General features: G+C 41.8%; 1 protein-coding gene across 7 annotated transcripts in view; it reads left to right on the top strand.

Moving 5' to 3' along the window:
- LOC107208051 (BEN domain-containing protein 5) overlaps positions 1 to 19,843 on the top strand; it is an 880,445-nt gene that overhangs the window by 516,382 nt on the left and 344,220 nt on the right. Inside the window, exon 1 of one of the 7 annotated variants that reach the window (XM_015635927.3) lies at positions 12,957 to 13,273. The exons of 5 other annotated variants lie outside the window; for them this stretch is intronic. In XM_015635927.3, coding sequence (XP_015491413.1) covers positions 13,054 to 13,273 — 220 coding nt within the window. In that variant the 5' untranslated portion in view covers positions 12,957 to 13,053. Of the gene's footprint in view, positions 1 to 12,956; positions 13,274 to 19,843 lie in introns of those variants that run through there. One more of the 7 variants, XM_019007625.2, reaches the window with a different exon arrangement.

Below are 19,843 nucleotides of genomic sequence, written 5' to 3'. Positions count from 1 at the left end.
AGGCTGTGAGTCCTAAAACACAAACACCTCAGGGACCTGGACCTGAGCTTCCTCACAAGTCACTTGTCTCCATTACCCTCCCTGAGAGTCACAGCTTCAGGAATCATGGCCAGATCTTGGGACAAAACACTTGAGATGAAAGGCAGGGCTTCAACAGTAAAATCAGAGAACGTTCAGGCCCAGCCACCTCTATAAAACATCACTTTGAAACTGCTCTTCATATGCAGGGGAAGTGAACTCATCAGAACAGTTTTACTTCCCCATGAATATTTTCAAGCCATTTCCCATTTTTGCAAGAAATCCAACATACAAAGGGTTTTATGAGAACTGTTTGTGAAAATAGGAAATTTAGGGTTTTTTTTGGGTTCAAAGCCTTGAATTTTTTATCTTGATTTTACATGGTCAACTACAGAAAAAAGAAAGAAAATGTTTTTATGGGTCTGTAAGGGAGGCTCTGAGAGAAAGCAGTGGAAAGGTAGATTATTTTTTACTTCACAAGTATTTTCCCTGCTCTCTCTTCTGCTTCACAGCAATAAATATAATAGGATTTTTTCAGCCTTTATTCTCAGACTTCTTAGTAGATGTTTAATTTAAAAAAGTAAAAGACAAAAGTGGGCATAGATGGGAATGACTATCAGGGAAGAACAGGGACACCTGAAACTCAAGGGAAAGGGAAAAAAGAATGACTCAAGTTAGGTCAAGATTTGTTCATTTTCTTTTAAACTGTACTTGGAAGTAAAAATCTTTAGACAAATATTTGTAGATAAAATTCTATCTAACTGCTTTTTCACACAAGATTCTCACAAATCATTAGACTGGTCCATAACTGGACAGCTCTTCCAGCTGATCTGGCAAAAAATATTCTGATCTCTTTGTCCATGATAACACTGAGATCAAATAGGTGCTCAACATGCAAAATATTAGAGAAACAAATACCTGCTTCTGCCTAATTTTGCTTTACATAGTTTTTATGCTAAGTGGTAGACTTTCTGAACACTGTGACAGAGAGCTGTTACTTGTGAGCAACAATATCAGTGTTTTGGGTTGAGATTTAGCTTTATGTATGAAACCCACGTCCTTGCTGTCACGAAATCTCCATTTTCCCACTTTTACAATATTGTTGGCATATGTCTCCAGCTGTCTGTTGCTGACATAGAATTGCTTGTGATTATCTGATGCTGAGCTGTTCCTCTCTGTTTTTGTGGTTTTAATCTCTCCAACAATACCTGAACACGCTCTGCAGATCGTGATTATTGGGGCAGAATACAGTCGTCTTTGAAATTTATTGTCCCACACAGAAAATTGGAAATCCTTAGGACCTTTATATCTGGATTGAACATGAACTGCACTTCTTTCTGATTTCATAATTTAACTTTGCAGACTGTTGACTTATTGACTACAGCGTTAGCATTTTCCAGATTGGCAGCCAAATTGCCTTGTAGGAGTGTCTATGCATATTTATACATCATCCAAAGGTTAAACGATAGAATATATTTTAATTGCCTAGAGATAGCTTCGCAAATTATATCGCTGGTACCCAAACTTCTAAACTTAAAAGATGAAAGTTATGCACTGAAACCCATATTTTTTTCCAAGTAAATAAACCACTCAACAGTACTGATTACTGACAGTCTTCCACTGATGTTAATTAAATAGCATCTCAAAGACACAGCTGCCATTTTAGGAAAAATTTTAAGACAGAGGGAATTCTAGTTTTCTTCTCAGTCTTCCAAAGCATGGCATTTATATTGATCTTGCTATTTGAGAAAGGACCACAATCAAATACATCCCAGAATGCAAAACAATTAAAGCAAGGCATTCATGTATAAACGTTTTTTTTTTCACTTCCATTTGCCTTAAAATCTGAAGGTTTCAAAAACTAAATCCCCAAAGAAGCTAAAACATGTCATGCACTGCAAGAGCACCGAATACACTCACTGAGAATATTTTTCAGAGAAAACATAACCTTGGAGCTATTTGAATATTTAAGAGAGAGTCTAATTGCTACTTACATTTTTTACTTCCCACTTTAGCAATACTTTTCTCCCTAGAATACAGACCCCTAAAGAAATTACTGAGGAATAACAAGTGTTCTGCAAATTTGCTGATTTATTTTAGAGTGACTGCTCTTATATATGTGCTCTTAAAATAAGGTCCTGCACATGGATTGGGGCAATCCAAGGCACAAACACAGGCTGGGCAGAGAATGGATTAAGAGCAGTCCTGAGGAGAAGGACTTGAGGATGCTGGTTAATGAGAAGCTCAACATGACCCGGCCATGTGTGCCTGCAGCCCCGAAAGCCAAACCTATCAAGAGCAGTGCGGTCAGCAGGTCAAGGGAGGTGGTTTTATATAATCTTTAAGGTCCCTTCCAACCCAACCCATTCTATGATTCTGTGATTCAATTTACCAATGTATAAATTGAGAGCAGATTGCTCTCAGTGGAGGAAATGCATGACCCTGCAGTACTTGGTTACTTGCTGTGCTTTTACCTTTACAAGTGATCGGTAAGAGCTCGTCTGGAGTGTAATGCATTGAGCATGAGACTGGGAGACAGATGCATTCCTCTCCTGGGGGTTTTCACTGGAGGAAGTTACGTGTGTTTAGGTGAAGAAAAGGATTTTACAAGTGGAGGTGCAGAGTGGGAGGGCTGAAGTCCTTCAGGCAGATGGGGGAACCAAAGCCAGACACCTCACTTGCCAGGCAAGAGTCCCAGCGAGCAGTTTATCAATTAAAAATGGGAGACATCACTGTGGTGACCTCCTGGTCTTGTTGACAGATTTTGAAAGGAATCTCCCCTGGCCTAGTTTTGAAAGGAGCTTTGTATCTGCACCCAGGGGTGAGAATTTCAGGCTGTTAGAGGAGAGAGGTGTCTTTTTTCAGTCTTTGCTCCAGAGCAAGATGGGAGTTAAAACACTCTGTGCTCCATGGTTTCTGTGGATGGGGTTTGGCAGCCTCCACACTGAGCACAGATGGTATTTGAGATCTTGTACTGAGACAGCCCTGCAGGGTAAGCAATAACTCTGTGGGCTTTCTTGGATTGTAAAGCTGCATATAGATATCTGAGGTCTACCAGAGTCCTTGCTAGGTCCAACCTCTCTTCAGGTTCACTTTGATACATGATGTGAGGGCAAGAATGATTACTATCCTTGTTCTTTTGGTTAACAGAGTAAAAAAAAAAAAACCCAAACCAAACTAAACCCATGAGAACTCTCAGGAGGGATTTTAGTGAGCTTTGGAGAGACCATGAAAACGCCCTTGGGGTGCTGGTGAGAGCAGCTGAACAGGAGGCAGCTGTGGCCAGGTGGGCAGGAAGGCCGATGGCACCTGGCTTGTGGCAGCAGGAGCAGGGCAGTGAGGGCCCGTCTGTGCCTGCACTGCTGAGGCCACACCTCGAGTGCTGTGTCCAGCTCTGGGCCCCTCACACCAGGGGTGACACTGGGGGCTGCAGCGAGCCCAGGGAAGGGACACGGAGCTGGGGCAGGGTCTGGAGCACAAGTCTGGAGAGGAGCAGCTGAGGGAGCTGGGGGGGCTCAGCCTGGAGAAAAAGAGACTTAAGAATCCCTAAAACTACCATAAAGGAAGTTGTAGCCAGGTGGGTGTTGGTCACTTTGCCCTAGCAGCAAGCAGTAGGAAAAGACAAAACAGCCTCAAGCTGCACCAGGGAGGGCTTAGATTGGATATTAGGGAAAAATTCTTCTCTGAAAGGGTAGTCAAGCCCTGGAACTGGCTGCCCAAACAAAGTGCTGGAGTCACCATTCCTGGAGATATTTAAAAGATGTTGTGCTCAAGGATGTGGTTTAATGGTGGGCTTGGTAGTGCTGGGTTAATGGCTGGAATTGATGATCTTAAAGGTCTTTTCCAACCTAAAAGATTCCATGATTGTGTGATTCTAGACAGTGCCTCCAGGTCAGAGGCATGACATATAATGGTGTCTACTGAACTGTCTTTATTTCTTAAGAAATGTGTCAATTCATCACTTCTCATCAGTGAAAATTTACCTAAGCCATTATTAGCTTACATCTCAATCAGTTAACTATTGAAGCAGAATCCCATACTGCACTGGGATGAGTCCTTTTAGTTCTTAAACAAAATTCAGACTTCCTTTGATTTGTGGTCTTTTCTCTTGCATTTTTGGATAAAAGCTGAAGGTATGCCTTATATTTATGTTCTCTAAATACTGTGATATATTCTCAGTAGTGCCCCCTTTTGCTTCTAATAAAATCCCCACCTATCTTATCTTTTCTATTTTATTACCTCTTATATGTACCGGTAAATAATAAGAGAGAGAATTTGGAGAGTATAGGTCTTTTGAAAGAAATTCTGTGTGTATCACATCAGAGAATTTGAAAGATTGTAGAAATATTTACAGCTCCCAAAGAGTCAATTTTTAGTCCAAGATTTAATAAAGGGATGTACACAAGCCCTGTTTGCTCTCACTGTTCTGGAAGGACTGGTTTTGCAATATTTTCTCTCTTCAGAACAGTAAAACTACTTCTGATGAATTTAGAAAAGTTTGTATGCTGCAGTGCCCCAGACACTTTCTTATTTTCCTTGACATTATTTTTTCATCAGTTTGGACTGTGTAGTATCTGCAGACAGTGCATGTTCCAAATATTGGATTGCTGTGTTTTTGCATACAAATCTTGTAAAGGAAAAGAAATACCAGACTGTGTGTACAAGCATCAAAATCTGATTATATGCAGGATTCTAATCTTAATATCACACCATCCTCACTGAAAAGCATTGCGAGAATATTCCAATTCATATTCTGAATGGTGTGTTTCTCTGCAGTCATCTTGCAGAATTCTTATTCCTACCAGGAGAAAATCAGTATACTGAACTGAATAAAAATGTATACATTAAATTGCTTATTCAAATGTCCACCTTTGATGTTTGCAGAGAATTCAAGCAAGAAGCAATATAACCCAAGCTTTGTTTTATTGATACAAGAGGCTAATGTGAGTTACAAAACAGAAAAGAATGAGAAGTTGCTTAATACACTGGAAATGTGGAAAAAATGCAGATTTCAGTTATTAGCTTTCACAGCTGTATTTGCATAGAAATATACTAACGGCTGGGTGACATTTCATGCATGAACTTGATAGAGCATCCTTAAAAATATTCATGTTAGAAGAGTACTTAAAGGGAACCTCGAACTTGAACATTCCCGTCTTTGTTTAAAAAAAAACACCAAACCCTGGTTTCCCTAGGGTATTCCAGTGCAAGGTATTTCTTTAGGAAACAAAGCTTTCTTTGTTATGAGTAATTCTGGGACAGCCTAGGAAGAGCCCTTCCTTCTGATCACACTTTAAAAAAGATCCTGATTCCCCTGAATGTTAAATATTGTTAAACAATAGATGTTGCTCAGGCTTTTGTGGAAAATACCAGCAAAGAAAGAAGACCCTTGAGGTTTCAAACACCTCTTGGATTATCAGTTTCCTAAGCCATTTTCTATTTTGAGGGAGCACCTTCCTTGTAAGTGGGACAAAGATGAATGCCAATCATCTACGTTGTGTGACATAAAAGGAGTTATTCTGTTTTAAAAAATTAGAACAATTCTTGGAGGGGCTATCACAGTAACCCTGTTGTATGAATTTCTGGGAGTTGAGTCACAGCAACTCCTTCCAGTTCACATTTGTTTGTTGTGTGCTGTTTTTTTTTAACTCACCTACTAGAGCAGTAGGTGAGTTAAAACTGAAGGTGCAGCTTCATTTGTAACTCATAAATGGTAAAGATCTCTGGTTTTACTGAAAGTGGAGAGGTTCAGAGAGCAAAGTAAAGGATTTTAGATCAGGGAGCACTTTCACTTGCCAAGTTTCAGTTTTCATTTTCTGTTCTTTTAATTTAAACGTGATTATTATCAATACACAGATGAGGAAGGCACTTTTCTGAAATATTCCAAGGATTATTCCTGCTTTGTTATCTCCCTTTCACCTTCCACAAGAGGATTTTATGTGCTCACATTAGTTGATGTTCTTCAGAAGAGCTGTTGGTCCATCTCTGATTGTGACTTTCATTAGAAGTAGAAAACTCTACCTTCTGAAGTAGAGAGATGTGAGCAGTAAGTCCTGGGAACTTTTTGTAAAAACTCACTTTATAATGAAATATAACCAGCCTTGAAAGGGATTAGAAGGAATATGACAGGAGTATAAATTAAAAAGCACTGCGTTGTGAAAATATCTCTTTAAGCAGTTTTGAATCTGCCTTCACTCAATGCAATTCCTGCAGCTGAACCTTCTAAAACAGCAAGAACCATCTCTGGAACCTGTCCAGACTCTTGCTAAAATCAGATTTCTAAAGGGAAGTGGGAGTATGTGGAGGTACCTTTTTTGGAAAAAACTGTGGTCTTGCATTTTTAGTAGCTGACCTCCTTTCCTTCTGTGTCTATCCCACACTACTTGTGTGAACCTCTCAAGCAGAATAGGTCTCTGCAGAAAAGGGCTGCAGTATCATTTTCCCTGTCAGTATGAGATATAAATGCTCATTCAAGACAGAACAGTGCTGTTCAGACATGTAAATAGAAAACCAAAATGAAAATATTATGAAAAAGGGTCATTAATACCATCTTACTTAGAGGATCTGTCTAAACCATAATCACAGGCAGTGTCTAGCAATGGTATTTTACACTGAAGCCCAAAGGTTACAAAAATACTTTAGTATTTGCCAAAAGAAAGTCACTTTTTCATCTGAAGTACAGAAGGAATCAAATTCTTGTGGTGGTGCAAAATCTATGCACGTTAAGCTACTTTTAGAGTCAAATTAGTAAAACACCTGTCAAAAGCCAGGAGAAAGTCTGGTTTATAATAGGAAAGGGCAAATCTCAAATAAAATTTCCAGTTAGAGTGAAAATATATAGGCTGAAGCCATCAGTGGATGGTAGTAGCAATAAAGATCATTTGGGCTGCAAGAGCAATATCGTCTCCAGAGCAGTTTTTGCAGAAGGTGGCAATGGCACCTGAAGGACGCGTTTTACAGGTGAGTCCGTGCACGAGTCGGCTCACACACAGCCTTCCCTACTTTCCTCTCAGGAAAGGAGTTTATTGCATGGAAAACAGCATTTTGCCTGAGAGCAGAAGACGGTGTTTAGCAAGATTTGGAATGGTGTACATGAGGGTAGGAGCTGAAAGCCATGACGATTGGGGGTCACTTGCAGCTGCCAGACAAGGCTGGGGGAGGGTGGGGGAATTGCTGCTCTCACCAAGGAGAGATGGTGCTGACTGGCAGCATCCCCTGGTTCCTGTTGACTTTCTGTGGGCACGTTTAACCTGTAATTTGGAGAAGGAAAATACAGTCTGGCACACGTTCCTGAAGGGTTGCCAATCCCAGATCCATCCATTGCATAGCCTGCCAGAATGAGAAAGATAAGTACCATACAGACCAGTATCCACAGCAACAGACACCAGAATTTTATATTGTAATACATATAAAAACCCAAAGAAAATAATTACTTTTTCATTTTCCAATTTCATAATAGCAATAATGACCTTTAGGTCAGGAATTTTCAGCAGTTAATGACTATCTGGCTTTTTCTTTGGTCCTTGGTTTCTCCAGCCAGTCATTAACAGTGAGAAAGCCTTCTCCCGTGGTCACTTGGGCTTAATCATTACCTTTTCATGATACAGAATGCACCAGCTGGGAAATAAGTGTTTCCTATGTGAATGGACCCCTAAAGTGTTCCTTGGGTTTAATTTCTTTGAAAGAATATTCTGTGAGGGTGTGAGAATTTACTGTAAAAGATGACTGAGTATTATCCAGAGCCCTGAGAAACGTTAGATCACTCTGAGGAATTGGGACCAAGGATGGTTTAAGGCCATAGATTTCAAAAGATTAAATCTTCAGAATTTATCTGTGTAATCTAGGTTCCCTTACTCTTGGAAATGGAGTGCTTCAGAATTATATATGGACACGAATATTTTCTTATCCATCTTCTAGGATCACACAGGAACAGGACCTTTTTAGTTTTTGTTTGTATTGTTACATGTAATCACTATGATGCTGAAAGCACAATGTGGTGATAGTGTCTCAAGAGCTAAAATTTATTTTAAAATATAAAAGGGAACAACCCTCTTGAACTCTTACCCTGCTCCATCTGGATAGTGGATTCCTTCCTTCCAACCACCCTCTCTCTCAAAACACCTAGAAGCTGTACATGACTTTGTTCAGAGGAAAATTCATTTATACATAGAAATGACTTTGTCTTGCACTTACTTCATTGTAAGATATAAAATGCAAACCATGGAATGGAGATATCTTCTGACCACTCTACTGATTATATTCTTCATAAAAAATAGCCAGATTGTGAGTATATTGTATGCCTGAACATACATAAACCTTTGAACAGTCTTCAGTTCTTGTGCACTGTTAGCTGAGTACTTTAACCTGCATGACTTTTAATACCATTGTTCCAATACAGTGTTACCCAAAAACTCATGAATATATCTTTCCTTCGAGGTATATTTCAGCTTGAAAACAACTGTGTAAGAAATGTGCTACTTGGAGGACAAATAAATCCACAAGAAAAAGATAGTTTTCTAAACCACATATTCAATGTGTGGGGATTCCTAGTAGTAGTCCAATGTATGGTTACTGCTGAAGAGTCAGGTAGTAGTGAAGCACCTCCACTGGAACGGTAAAAGAAAATAGGAATTTCCTCTTTAGCAGATTTAAAGTCAATATGGTGTCCTTTGAGAATTCGGTACTAAATGTGGAATAATGTGAATGATGAGCCTAATTTTAATGTTTTGCTGTGAAAAGAGATTTAGCACCTGCATAACTTTTATCTGAACTATTAGTTTTTCATTTTGTATCTTTAAGTGAAAACACTGAGTGCACATGAAAGCTGTGGACATCTGCTTTTGCTTGAATGCTTTTTTTACTTTTCAAGAAAAATAGCACCAGCAAAATACAAGTAGTGTTCCAAGAAAGAGCCACTCAGGAGTCCCACAAGGGCTGGGACTGTGCTTTGCAGCTTCTCCACTCTTGGAGTGACAGTATTACTTTCTAAGCCGAGGCTTCATTTGCATTTTGAAAGTACTACAATTTACTTCTCAGCAGGGCTGTGCTGTTTCCAAAAGGCTGGACTGGCTTGAGGATTTAAATCCAGTGAGGTTCCAGTAATTCCCTTAACAATGAGTTTTAAAATCTACACCTTTAAAATAGCTCTGCACCTTTAAACTTCAAGCTCTGCTCCGTGTTAAAGCAGCTGGCTAACCATTAGTAGAAATGGGAAAGGTCCAAAAGACAGGAGTGACAAGTGACTTGTGTTTCATTCGCTGCTTTAATGGATTTTTCCTCAGCTTCACAGCTAACCAGTGCAGGTTATTTATAGATTTTAAAGCCAGAAATTAACACTGTTCCTTGTAGGCAGAAGAAAAAAATGCATGGGATCATTATTAATTCTTTAGCATTATATTGCCTTCTGGCTCAACGTGTGTGCAAGGGACCAAGAGTAAACATGCATTTATCATCCCAACCCTTATCTGTTCCCAAAAACGTCCTTCAGTGGAGAACTGTGAAACAGCCTGCCTAAAGGATTTGAGACCTTTTATTTTTTTGCTGCTGATACAAAAATCTTTACAGCCTTTGCTGTAATTGAACATTCAAATGTAAAATATTGCAAACACCAGTTTAGAGTGTTCCTTTTCCCCAAAACCCCCAACCAACCAACCAAAAACCCCACTATGGTGCTAGTTGCCTTCACATAAAGCCTTTTGGTTTTCTTTCATTGGGACAAATTGCCCAGGCATCCTTGGTATCCAAAGAGATCTCTCCCCTTCCAACTCAAACCAATTTTTGAGTACTGACCTTCTCTTTGTTTCCTTTTATTTCCAGTTTTACCATTGCTCTGAGTGCCTTTCCCTGGACCGCACACCCCTAATAGAATTCAGCTGTGGAGGGAATACAATCCTGGCAGGAGGCTGTCTACCCAATCCCTCACTGGCCACTGAACTTAGTAGTTCAAAATTGTCCTTCACATAATTTTAACAGTGTCCATGGAGTAATTCCAGTAATCAGCCTGTCCTGTCATCTCTCTGCAGCTCCCTGTACCCCACTGTAACATGAGGTAGAGGAGACAGCAGTGCTACAGCAGCTGGTATTGTTTGATCAGCAACACAATCCTTGCTGGAATTTCATTTCCCTTGCAGACTCGCTACTAGAATACATTTGTCATCCATACTTTGTAGCAGACTTATATTTGCCTGTAATTACACACCAGTCTGGCAATACTTTATTGTTAACATAAAGTACTGCCATTTAAATCCCCAATCTTAAACTGGAGTATTTGCAAAACTCTGTAATTGCTAAAATAATAAAGCTGCCATTACTGTATGGGAAGTTTACAGCTTGTTGGTGAAATACTTACATTGGCTTAACTACACCTGTATGGATTCCTTATGTTTTCATGTGCTGTGTAAGTGTCTTGGTTTAGGGAAAATTTGGGAGAAAATTTCTGAATGGGATTTTTCTAGAAAATAAATTTAAGTGGCTATTTTTTTTAACTGGTTCAGGAAAACATTTTTTTGGAGAAGAGTGGAAAACACTGTTTATTTAACAAACATTGAATAATGTTATACAATAAAACTTCTTATTGTTTGAAGAGATGGCAAATCTAGAAAAGTCTTTTTTATGGGGTGTAGCTCAGCTTGCTCAGTCTCTCATCAGTCCCTCCAGCTCTGGAAAGGGCCGAGGGCCAGGCCTTGGTGGGTCACAGGTGTGAGCTCCCGGGTTTTTTTTGGGTTTTCAGTCCAGGGAAGGTTTGAACAGATTTAAGAAAAAAGGAAAAAAAAAAACCAAAACCAAAAACAACAACAACAAAAAAAAAAAACCAAAAAAACCCCAACAAACCGAAAACCCACAAAAACAAACCAGTCCAGGGAACTTCTCAGCCTCAGCTAGCTAAAAACTAACTAAAAGCAAAGGAGAGCTCTGTCCCGCTGTCTGTCCATGCTGCAGACACCACAGTCTGGAGCAGCCTGAAGGGCACTGAGCGCCATTCCTGAAAACAAAACTGTGCGTTTCCTCTTTCCCCGCTTCGCTCTCAGAACCAGTGTTAAAGGTGCAGAACTTCATATCCAGCATAAACAGAACAGATGACTGGGGATACAAGCATCACTACATCACTCCAGGACATCAAGACAGAGATTTCTGCTGGGCACAACTAAAAAAATTCTGTCACTGTCACAGAATGGTTGATGTTGGAAGAAGCCTCAGGAGCTCATCTAATCCAGCCTCTGCTCAAGGGGTTGCCCAAGACCACATCCAGGTGCTTTTGAGTTACTTCCAATGATGGAAACTCCAGAAGCTCTCTGGGAACCTGTGCCAGTGCTCAGTCAAAACGGAATTCCATGTTTTCCAGCTTGTGGTCTGTCCCCATGTAGGAGGAAGTCTATAAAAGATAACCAGGAAAAACAGGAGTTCAGTGTGGTTTTACTTAGTGCAACAGGCACAGATAGTACTGGAAATGCCTAGGGATATGAAAACCCGCAAAGACGATACATTTTGGTTTTGCTTTGTGTTGGTGTTTTGCAAACAAAAAACTGGTGATGCCCCTCTCGCACTCATTTTGTGACTCCATTTATTTATTTATTTATTTTTCTATTTTTACATTAAATAGTTCTCCCCATGTGATTGTTCCTAAGTCTGTTTGGGTAAGACAAACCTCAGAAACAGACTAGAAACAGCAGTACGAGTTTGCTCCAAACCATTAGCAATGTTGCCACATTACCCTTTTCATACATGAAGCTCAAGACATCCATACTCAGTATCTAAGGGTCTCCAAAAGTTGGGGAACCTGTGCCGTCTCTAACCCTTGTCCTGACACACCTGCACAGCATTTCTCAGCTCTCAGTGCTCTTTTGGGGCAGGATGAGGAAGCTTTGTGCTCTTCCAGCAACCCCCAGGGCATGGAATAATGGAGTGCAGGTGGTTCTGCATTACCAAGAGGACCTTCATGTAAAAGCTGATGCTCGAATGCTGTTGCCAAGTGGCAGATGAGCAGAGGTGTTATCTGGCCAGGAAGGATCCACTCTCCTCCTGCCCCTTTTCCCTGCACTCGCTGGCTCTGTCCCAGCCCTGGGAACAAATCCCATTGTGTGTCACCCCTCTGATGCCCTCCAAAGGTGATCACCACGTTCATCAGTGACGGAGCACCTCTCCAAGGAGGAAAGACTGAGACAATCGGGATTGTTCAGCCTGGAGAAGGCTTCAGCGTGACCTTATTGTGGCCTTGCAGCACCTGAAAGGAACTTATGAGGAAAGATGAGGAGAAACTTATTACAAGAGCATGTAGTGACAGGACAAGGGGCAACCACTTCAAATTGAAAGAGTGTAGGTTTAAATGGGCTATCAGGGAAAAATTCTTTAGGGTGGTCAGGGCAGTGAGGCCCTGGTACAGGCTGTCCAGGGAAGTCATGGATGCCCCATTCCTGGCAGTGTTCAAGGCCAGGATGGATGGGGCTCGGAGCAACCTGGTCCAGTGTAAATTGTCCCTGCCCGTGGCAGCAGGGTTAGAACGAGATGATCTTTATGGTGTCTTCCAACACAAGCCACTCCGCGATCCTCGGACACAAAGCCTATTTCTGCGGTACACGTGTACGGAGCTTTCAACCTTGGGGGCACAAGAGCTCCCCAAGGCCTTTCCCGGGGCCGAGCCGCAGCACGACCGCCCGCCGGGCTCCGGCCACGGCCGAGGGTCGGGATGTGGGAGCCGGGATGCGTGTCCCCGGCGCAGGTGGCGGGGCAGGGCGGGCAGCGTGGCCCGCGGGGTAGCGGCACGCAGGGCGGCGGGGCCGTGGGCCGGCCCGGGGCCGTGAGGGGCGGCGGGCGGGGCGCTGCTGCTGCCGCCGGTGGGCACCGAGCGGGGCCGCGGCCGCTCCCGCTCCCCCCGCCCGGGCCCGCCCCGCTCGCGTCGCTCCGCGCTGGATTGCTCGCGCCTGGCCGGCGCCGTCTGGGGCCCGGCGGGCGGCGCGGCCAGGCCCGCTCAGCCGAGCGCAGAGGCGGCCGCAGGAACAATACGGCGGCGGGCGCGGAGCCGCGCGGCCGCCCCGCACCATGTACGCGTTCGTGCGGTTCCTGGAGGACAACGTGTGCTACGCGCTGCCCGTGTCCCGCGTGCGGGACTTCAGCCCCACCTCCCAGCAGGACTTCGACAACCAGAAGGTCTACACCGTGTACCGCAACCCCGAGGAGGCGGCGGACGAGGACGACGAGAGCCCCGGCGAGTGGGGCGACCGCCTGCTGCTGCACAAGGCCCAGATCCTGGCGCTGGCAGGTGAGGGCGGGCCGGGCCGCGGGGGCGATGCCGCCCCCTCCCCGCTGAGGGAGGGCGGCAGGGGAGGGGAGGGGGCGGCCCGGGGGGGGCGCGGGGCCGGGGGTGGGGAGGGGCAGCTCCGAGCGGCCCCGGGCCCGGGGAGGGGGCCCAAGGGTCGGTTTCCAACATCCCCGCGACCCCCGTGATCCCCTCCGCGGTGCCCGGGGAGGGGGGAACGGTGGAAACTTACCAAAAAAAAAAAAAAGTTTAGGTTTTCGTCCACGGCTTATTTATAGTGCATGGAGTCATTTGTGTACCTTTGCAGTTGTTGCCAGATTTGAGGGGTGCTGTTTTATGTCCGCTTTGTTAGTTTAAGTGACTTCAGAAATTGGAAGGCAATAGTGGAACCAGACCTCCAGGTACTGCCCTTGTTAAGCGTGGGCTTGCTACATTTGGTTTGTTACATGTTTAAAGATAACAAATGTCTCCGAGCTAAGAGGACCAATTAAAGGGCATACTAGGAAATAACCCCGTTTTTTGGCCATTTGAAGATGTTGAGCCCGCGTGAGATAGTACTGATGGGACATTGCCCCCAGACAGTCACTCTTTGGCAGTGTCTCCTTGAAGACTTTGTGTAGTTTCCTCGCTGCCATAGTCATAGTTGACATGGGAAGGAAGTTTGGTGGTTGTAGCAAATTACTGGTTAGTGTGGACTTGCCCAATAGGCTTTTATGACCATTTGAAATGTCAGTCTGGGTGGCAGAGAGGACACCGGGTTCTTATCCTGACTTTTCCACTTTGGGCAAAGTACTGGTTATGTCTGTTTCCCTGAATATGGAATGGGCTTAAAAAACTCTTTTGTTTAGTATTGAGCTCTTAGAAGGCAGTGCTGAGTCTGATGTCTAAACAGAGTAACTTGGTGTTAAAGTCACCTAAAACTGGTAATTTTCTAATTTTGTATTTGAACGTTAACAGTTCCTAAGCCAGTTAACCTGATGGTGGCCCAGTCTGTCCCTGGCTTTGGCCATCATCCTGTTTCTAGTATTGGCCATGAACAGATACCTAAAAAGAGCCAGAAATAGCCAAACTTTAGTTTGGCCCTGCAAAGCTTTTCCAGTTTCTGAGCATTTGCAACTTCAGAAGTTTAGGGGAACTAGTTAGGCCATCTAGCAGAGGAGTGGATTCTCCTGTTAGTTTTTGTTGTCCTGTGCCAGCCCATGTTTTGTCTGTCCTGTCTGTGGCAGAGGAGTGTATGTGAAGTGTTTCTTGCAGGTTCCCTGTCAGATCCATGGAAGACAACAATCTCAGTGCCTGGGGTTTGCACTGCCTCTTCCCAGTGGCAGCATCTCACTGGACTTCACCTTCCTCTGTCCCACTGGGGAACTGCAGCAGCAGTGCCCTTTCAGTTCCTCTCTCTGTCTCAAAACAGCTAAAGTGCTCCAGAGAAATACTTAGAAATAGATCTTTTGCTCACACATTTTTGCCCACCTGGTTGCCTCAGTTTTCCAGCAGCAAGTTCTTATTTTTGCCAGTTCCCTTGTTCCAGGCAGAGCCTGTGTCTGCCCAAGAGGTGCTCTCCTGAATTTTTCTGTACAATTTCTCTTTGTTTCATGTCTCTTGAACCAGAACAAACCAATATATGCTGTTTCCTCCAGAGAAGAGGACTTGTTACCTGTATTAGTGATTTGCACTAATTGCTCTCCAGAGATTGTAATTTCTACAGGAAATTCTCCTGTAGAGCCAGGAACACAAGGAAACACACAGCTGTCTTTATTACAGCTGTCACATCTTAATATACTTTGACTAGATCTGTGTTTTGCATTCTTGGAAGATGTCTCACCTGAACACCAAATGAGTCTTTACTTCTGTGCTTCTTTCCACCCTCTGCCATGTAAGAATACCTTGGGTGAATTCAACAGAAGTTGTATACAAAGCGTCACTTACTTCTAAAGTTAGTATTAATTTAACTTCTAAAGTTAATTCATATTAATATTCTCCCCAAAATATTAATATTGGTGTTTTATTGTGGTTAAAAGTCTTGGAGAGAAAACTTGGTCTTCCATGAAGACATCATAGCACAATTCTTGCTTTATAGTGACCAACGCAGATTATGACAAGTTTGTATGGCAGACATTGCAAGTGTAATGTTATGCAAACTGCTTATTTAGTTAAAAATAATTTTGCAAGTCTGCAATAGCGTTTCTCATACCAGTACAGAACTTTTAATTCTGATGGTTTCCAGCCTATCTTAGTAATAAGGTAAATAATGTGTATAAAGCTGCTTTTATATTTAAAATATACATAGTTGATTTTGAATTTTTTTGGAAGGAGCCCCTAACTGCACAAACCATTCATCATTGACTTTAAAGGTTTACTGCTTTGGTCCAAGAAATCCCCAATAGGAAGAGTTTTCAGGATCAAAGTTATGCTACAGATATTAAATAAAACAACAAAAAAGAATAAGAGGGGAAAATGGGTTTTTTTGAGCCTGCAAAGTGTTCTTTTACAGTTTGAGTGGTGACTAATTTTCTTGCTCATAAAGCTGCTCAAGTAAGCAAAGTTCTACCTTTTCATATATATTTTCATGATCAAACGCTGTCCGTGCAGTGGATATTAATCATAGTTTGAGAAACAGATCCATTTGTGTTTCCTTTCTAGCAATCTGAAAAAAAGGAGAGAAAGAACACAGATACAAGACACATATTATTGTTTTTTTTTTCTTTTGAAATGAGTTTTCCTTTCCTATTATATCTAAAGAAATTTAGCTACCTTTCAAACTTCTACCCGTGTAATGTAGGAATTCACACAGGCCTAATGTTTATGCCCATAATGCAAAGCTTTATTGGAGCTTTGGTTGTGTAAAGAGTTCATAAAACAATTGTCCTCTTTTCAGAGAGTCTAGAAGCAATTCTTTGATCCTTTGTGCTGAGTTCAATGGTTGGAAGCCAGTGCAGTTGTGAAAGATATTGTTGCTGAAGAGCAGAGAGCACTGCAGTAAGGGCATCATAAGTTTAAAAAGGGAAAATAAAGAAGGAAGTAAATAAAGTAAATAAAGAAGGGACATGCTCAGAGCATCAGGTAATTGTGAGAGGCTTGGTGGGTTGCTGTTGTCTTTTATTCTGTGGTGCATAGTACGTGACAATGTTAGAGAAGAGTTGTAGATGAACTGGGAGCAGTTGTGGCTTCCTTGTGTCCCTGTGTGCATGGCTGGGAACTGCTGAGACTGCTGGGATGTGTTGGCCTTAGAACCTTCCACTTTTTCAAAAGTTAGCCAAAGACTAGTGCTCAAACCAGAAAGGTTGTCCTGACTCAGTTCTAGACCTTCCAGCCACAGAAGGTATATTAAAGTGAATGTCCCTTGCCTTAACAAGCTCACCGTTTGGCTACCAGCAGCTGATGCTGTGTACTAATAAAGGAATAATTTTACTTGCCTCTTGAATGGAAAATAGAACTCAGCAGACTGGAGTTTGACTACAGAGCAGTTTCTTGAGGTGACGTTAGCTGGTCTGTCTTGTTGAGAATACAAAAATAGCAGAGAGCTTTTCAGGAAGAGTTTGAGTCTGTCTTCCTGATCATCCACACCCTTCCTTTTTCTTCTTTTCTGTCCTCTCCTCAAAATGCTCCAAAGCTGCTTTTTCTGGTTCCTCTCCTTGACACACATATGCCACTTGCAGCTTTTCCACACTTGTCTAATAGTCACTAGCAGAATGTTATCTATGAGCATATGCACCTTAGAGCAGCATGATCTTTAGATGACTCCATGGGAGCTTTTTATTTCCTTTCTAAGTGATGAATATTAGGTGGAATGAATTGAGTTTCTAAAAGGGGGCTTCTAAAAGTTCTCTTCTTCAGGCTATGTTTGTTAACAAGTTAATAATGACTGTTTTCTACTAGGAGGTGTTCATTCCTGACTACAGTAAATAATTGTGTTCTCTAGCTGCTGCCCTCAACATTTGCCACCCACACTCATAGCAAACATCTCCATCAGATTCTCACAGCAATTCCTTAGCTGCCACAGCAAATGTGTTAATACCTGGTGCGTCCCTGTCCTTTCTTGCCTCTTTATAAAATGCCATGCTCCAGTTTTTTATGGATTTTAAAATGTAATTTTTAATGTGATTTTGTGTGATTTTTGGTTTTTAGTTTTAAGAGCCTGTGCAGCTCATGGTGAGATGTTACTGTGTATTTCAGAAGGATGTAAAATCTCTGTTCATAGAAAAAATCTAAATTAAAATTATTCTAGGACTGAGTTTTGAGTAGGGTTGAGAGTGTTTCAACTTCTTAGTGTATATCAAAGCTTCTTTGCTATGGAAAGATCATGGATGAAAGACCCTTTGTCAAATTCTGGAATATGTGAAAACTTTCCAATATAAGATTTCAGATTATATGAAGAATATACAAAATTTAGCTCAGGAAGTCATTTTGATGTGTAATATTTAAGTCCCAAGATTTTATTGGTATTTCTGTAGTCTTGGGCTTCTCCATAGATTTTCTTCTTTGCATCATTCTGACAGCTTGGGGAGCTGGAGTACATAAAGCAGGTTCTGGCTGTGGCCACTGCTCCATCCCATGTTCCTGTATGCTCCATATGTCTCATTTCCTTTCCCAGAGCAGTCAGTAGGGTGAATGAACCATTGTGGTAGGAAAAGCTGACTCTTTGTTCCCAGGAATCTCTGGGCCTGTCCCCTGCTGGGATACATTGCTTGGATGGCGTGTGACAGAGACCTGGGGAGAAATGGCACCAGGAAAAACGACAGAGCACCTGCAGATGCTCCTCTGGTGATCCCAAGGGTTGTCCTGAGTAAAAAAGTGCCAGGAAGAGATTGTAGGAGACCTCCCAGTACTTGCAGTGGTTCCTCACAGTCTCTTTAATTAATTTTTTTTTCCTGGGCTGGTTTGGGAGTACCTGGGATGAGCTTTTGTGTTGCTGCCCTGGGAGCAGCAAGTCCAGCTGTCCCTAATGGTGGTGTCACCTCCTGTGCAGTCTTTCTGTGCCAAGGGCCCGCTCCAGTCACTGAGAGGAGCTAAGCCAAGCAGTTTAGGTAGTGCTGAAGTAACCTTGACCTCAATAACATTTTTATTTTTCAATTATTATTTTTTAAATTTTTCCTGTGATATTTGACACACATGGCCTTTGTCACCCTTAGCTGACGTGCTACTGGTGTGTTTTTACCTTTTCATCAGGTAAAAGAGCTGGCTGTATGCAGAGGTTCAGCAAATCATTTTGTATAACGGTAACTATCTGCTTCACACTCCTAAATATAGTCCTGAACACAAGTATGGCAGTATTCATGAAAAATATATAAAGCTAAATTTCACACTCATTTTGTATTTGATCCATTTCTGGTTTATTTTTAACTCATGTAAAATGAAGGGTGGAGGATTTTTTCCCCTTCTTCTAGTGTAGGACCATATCTGAGATATGTGCCTACAAAGGCACAATTTGTGGGGTCATTTTGGTGTTTCTGTTTATTCAGTGTTGAAGTTTTATTATATTTTATTATTGACACAAAGCTAAATGGTAGCAGAAAAAAAAAAAAATCATAACTTTTAAAACTGCAACTTCTAAGTAGCGGTTTGGAGTAACCCTTATGAGAGTGGTGATGTCATCAGCCGGCTAAAGTACCTGTAAAAATTAATTCAAAACCTGGGATTTATCTGTGCAAGAAGGTTTTACACTTGTCTTTAATTTCTTCCTTTCCTGTATTACCCTGCTTATTCTGAATATACGTTCTTTTGTTTGTCTTTAACCCTTCTCAATTGACCTGCATGTTCCTCAGTCACATTTGCTTTTTGCTTCACCTTAATAGCCAGAAATCATCTAATTTTTTTTTGGTAACATAAGGACATGCAGGTGACCGATGCTGCTGTTGTTTTTTGTGGGCTTAGTATCTCTGTTGCACCACTTAACACCAGTTACGCTTGTAAATGTTGTATAAGCTCAGCTAGCATACAGTAAAAACATGAAATTCAGGATTTTAATAAAATTGACTTCAAAGATAGTATGGTTATGGTAGCTATGGTAACTAAAACTAATTAAAATATGCTAAAATTTGCAGGGGAGTGAAGAGGGAAAAATGTAACTTAATGTTTTTTGTTCTCATAATTGAACAGTAAAACATTTTTTTCCAGTGTATTGCCTAATTGCCAGTCAGTCAATTATTTGTGTATTTTAAAGAATTCCTTTAAAAATAGTAGAGGCTGAACCACATTGTAATTTTTGTATAGAAACTGAAAAAAATGCATAAATCTACCCACTATTTCCATATTGAGCTTATTCCTTGGGCAGAGATGTTGTGGAGGCTTCCTGGAGTGCTCTCTGTTTTACCTGCTGGACGGCTCCTGGACAGCATCTCCATGGCTTTGTGGCCTGTGTGATCATCAAATCATCACAGGGTTTAGTCTTAATATAATTGTACAGTCTAATACAGATGGACTGGTGAGAGCAACCAGATCGACAAATTATAGCTGTCATTGAGATTGATGATCTCTTTAAATGAACTTTTGAACTCCTAAAGAAATATATAGCTTTTTGTTATAAATATTTTTTGGAAAATCTTCACCATGTTCCAGTTTTTGAAAAGTAATGCC

Source organism: Parus major, chromosome 8 (assembly GCF_001522545.3).
Source record: "Parus major isolate Abel chromosome 8, Parus_major1.1, whole genome shotgun sequence".
Taxonomy (NCBI): domain Eukaryota; kingdom Metazoa; phylum Chordata; class Aves; order Passeriformes; family Paridae; genus Parus; species Parus major.
The sequence above is the reverse complement of the archived record's forward strand: the minus strand, read 5'-3'. Positions and strand labels throughout refer to the sequence as shown.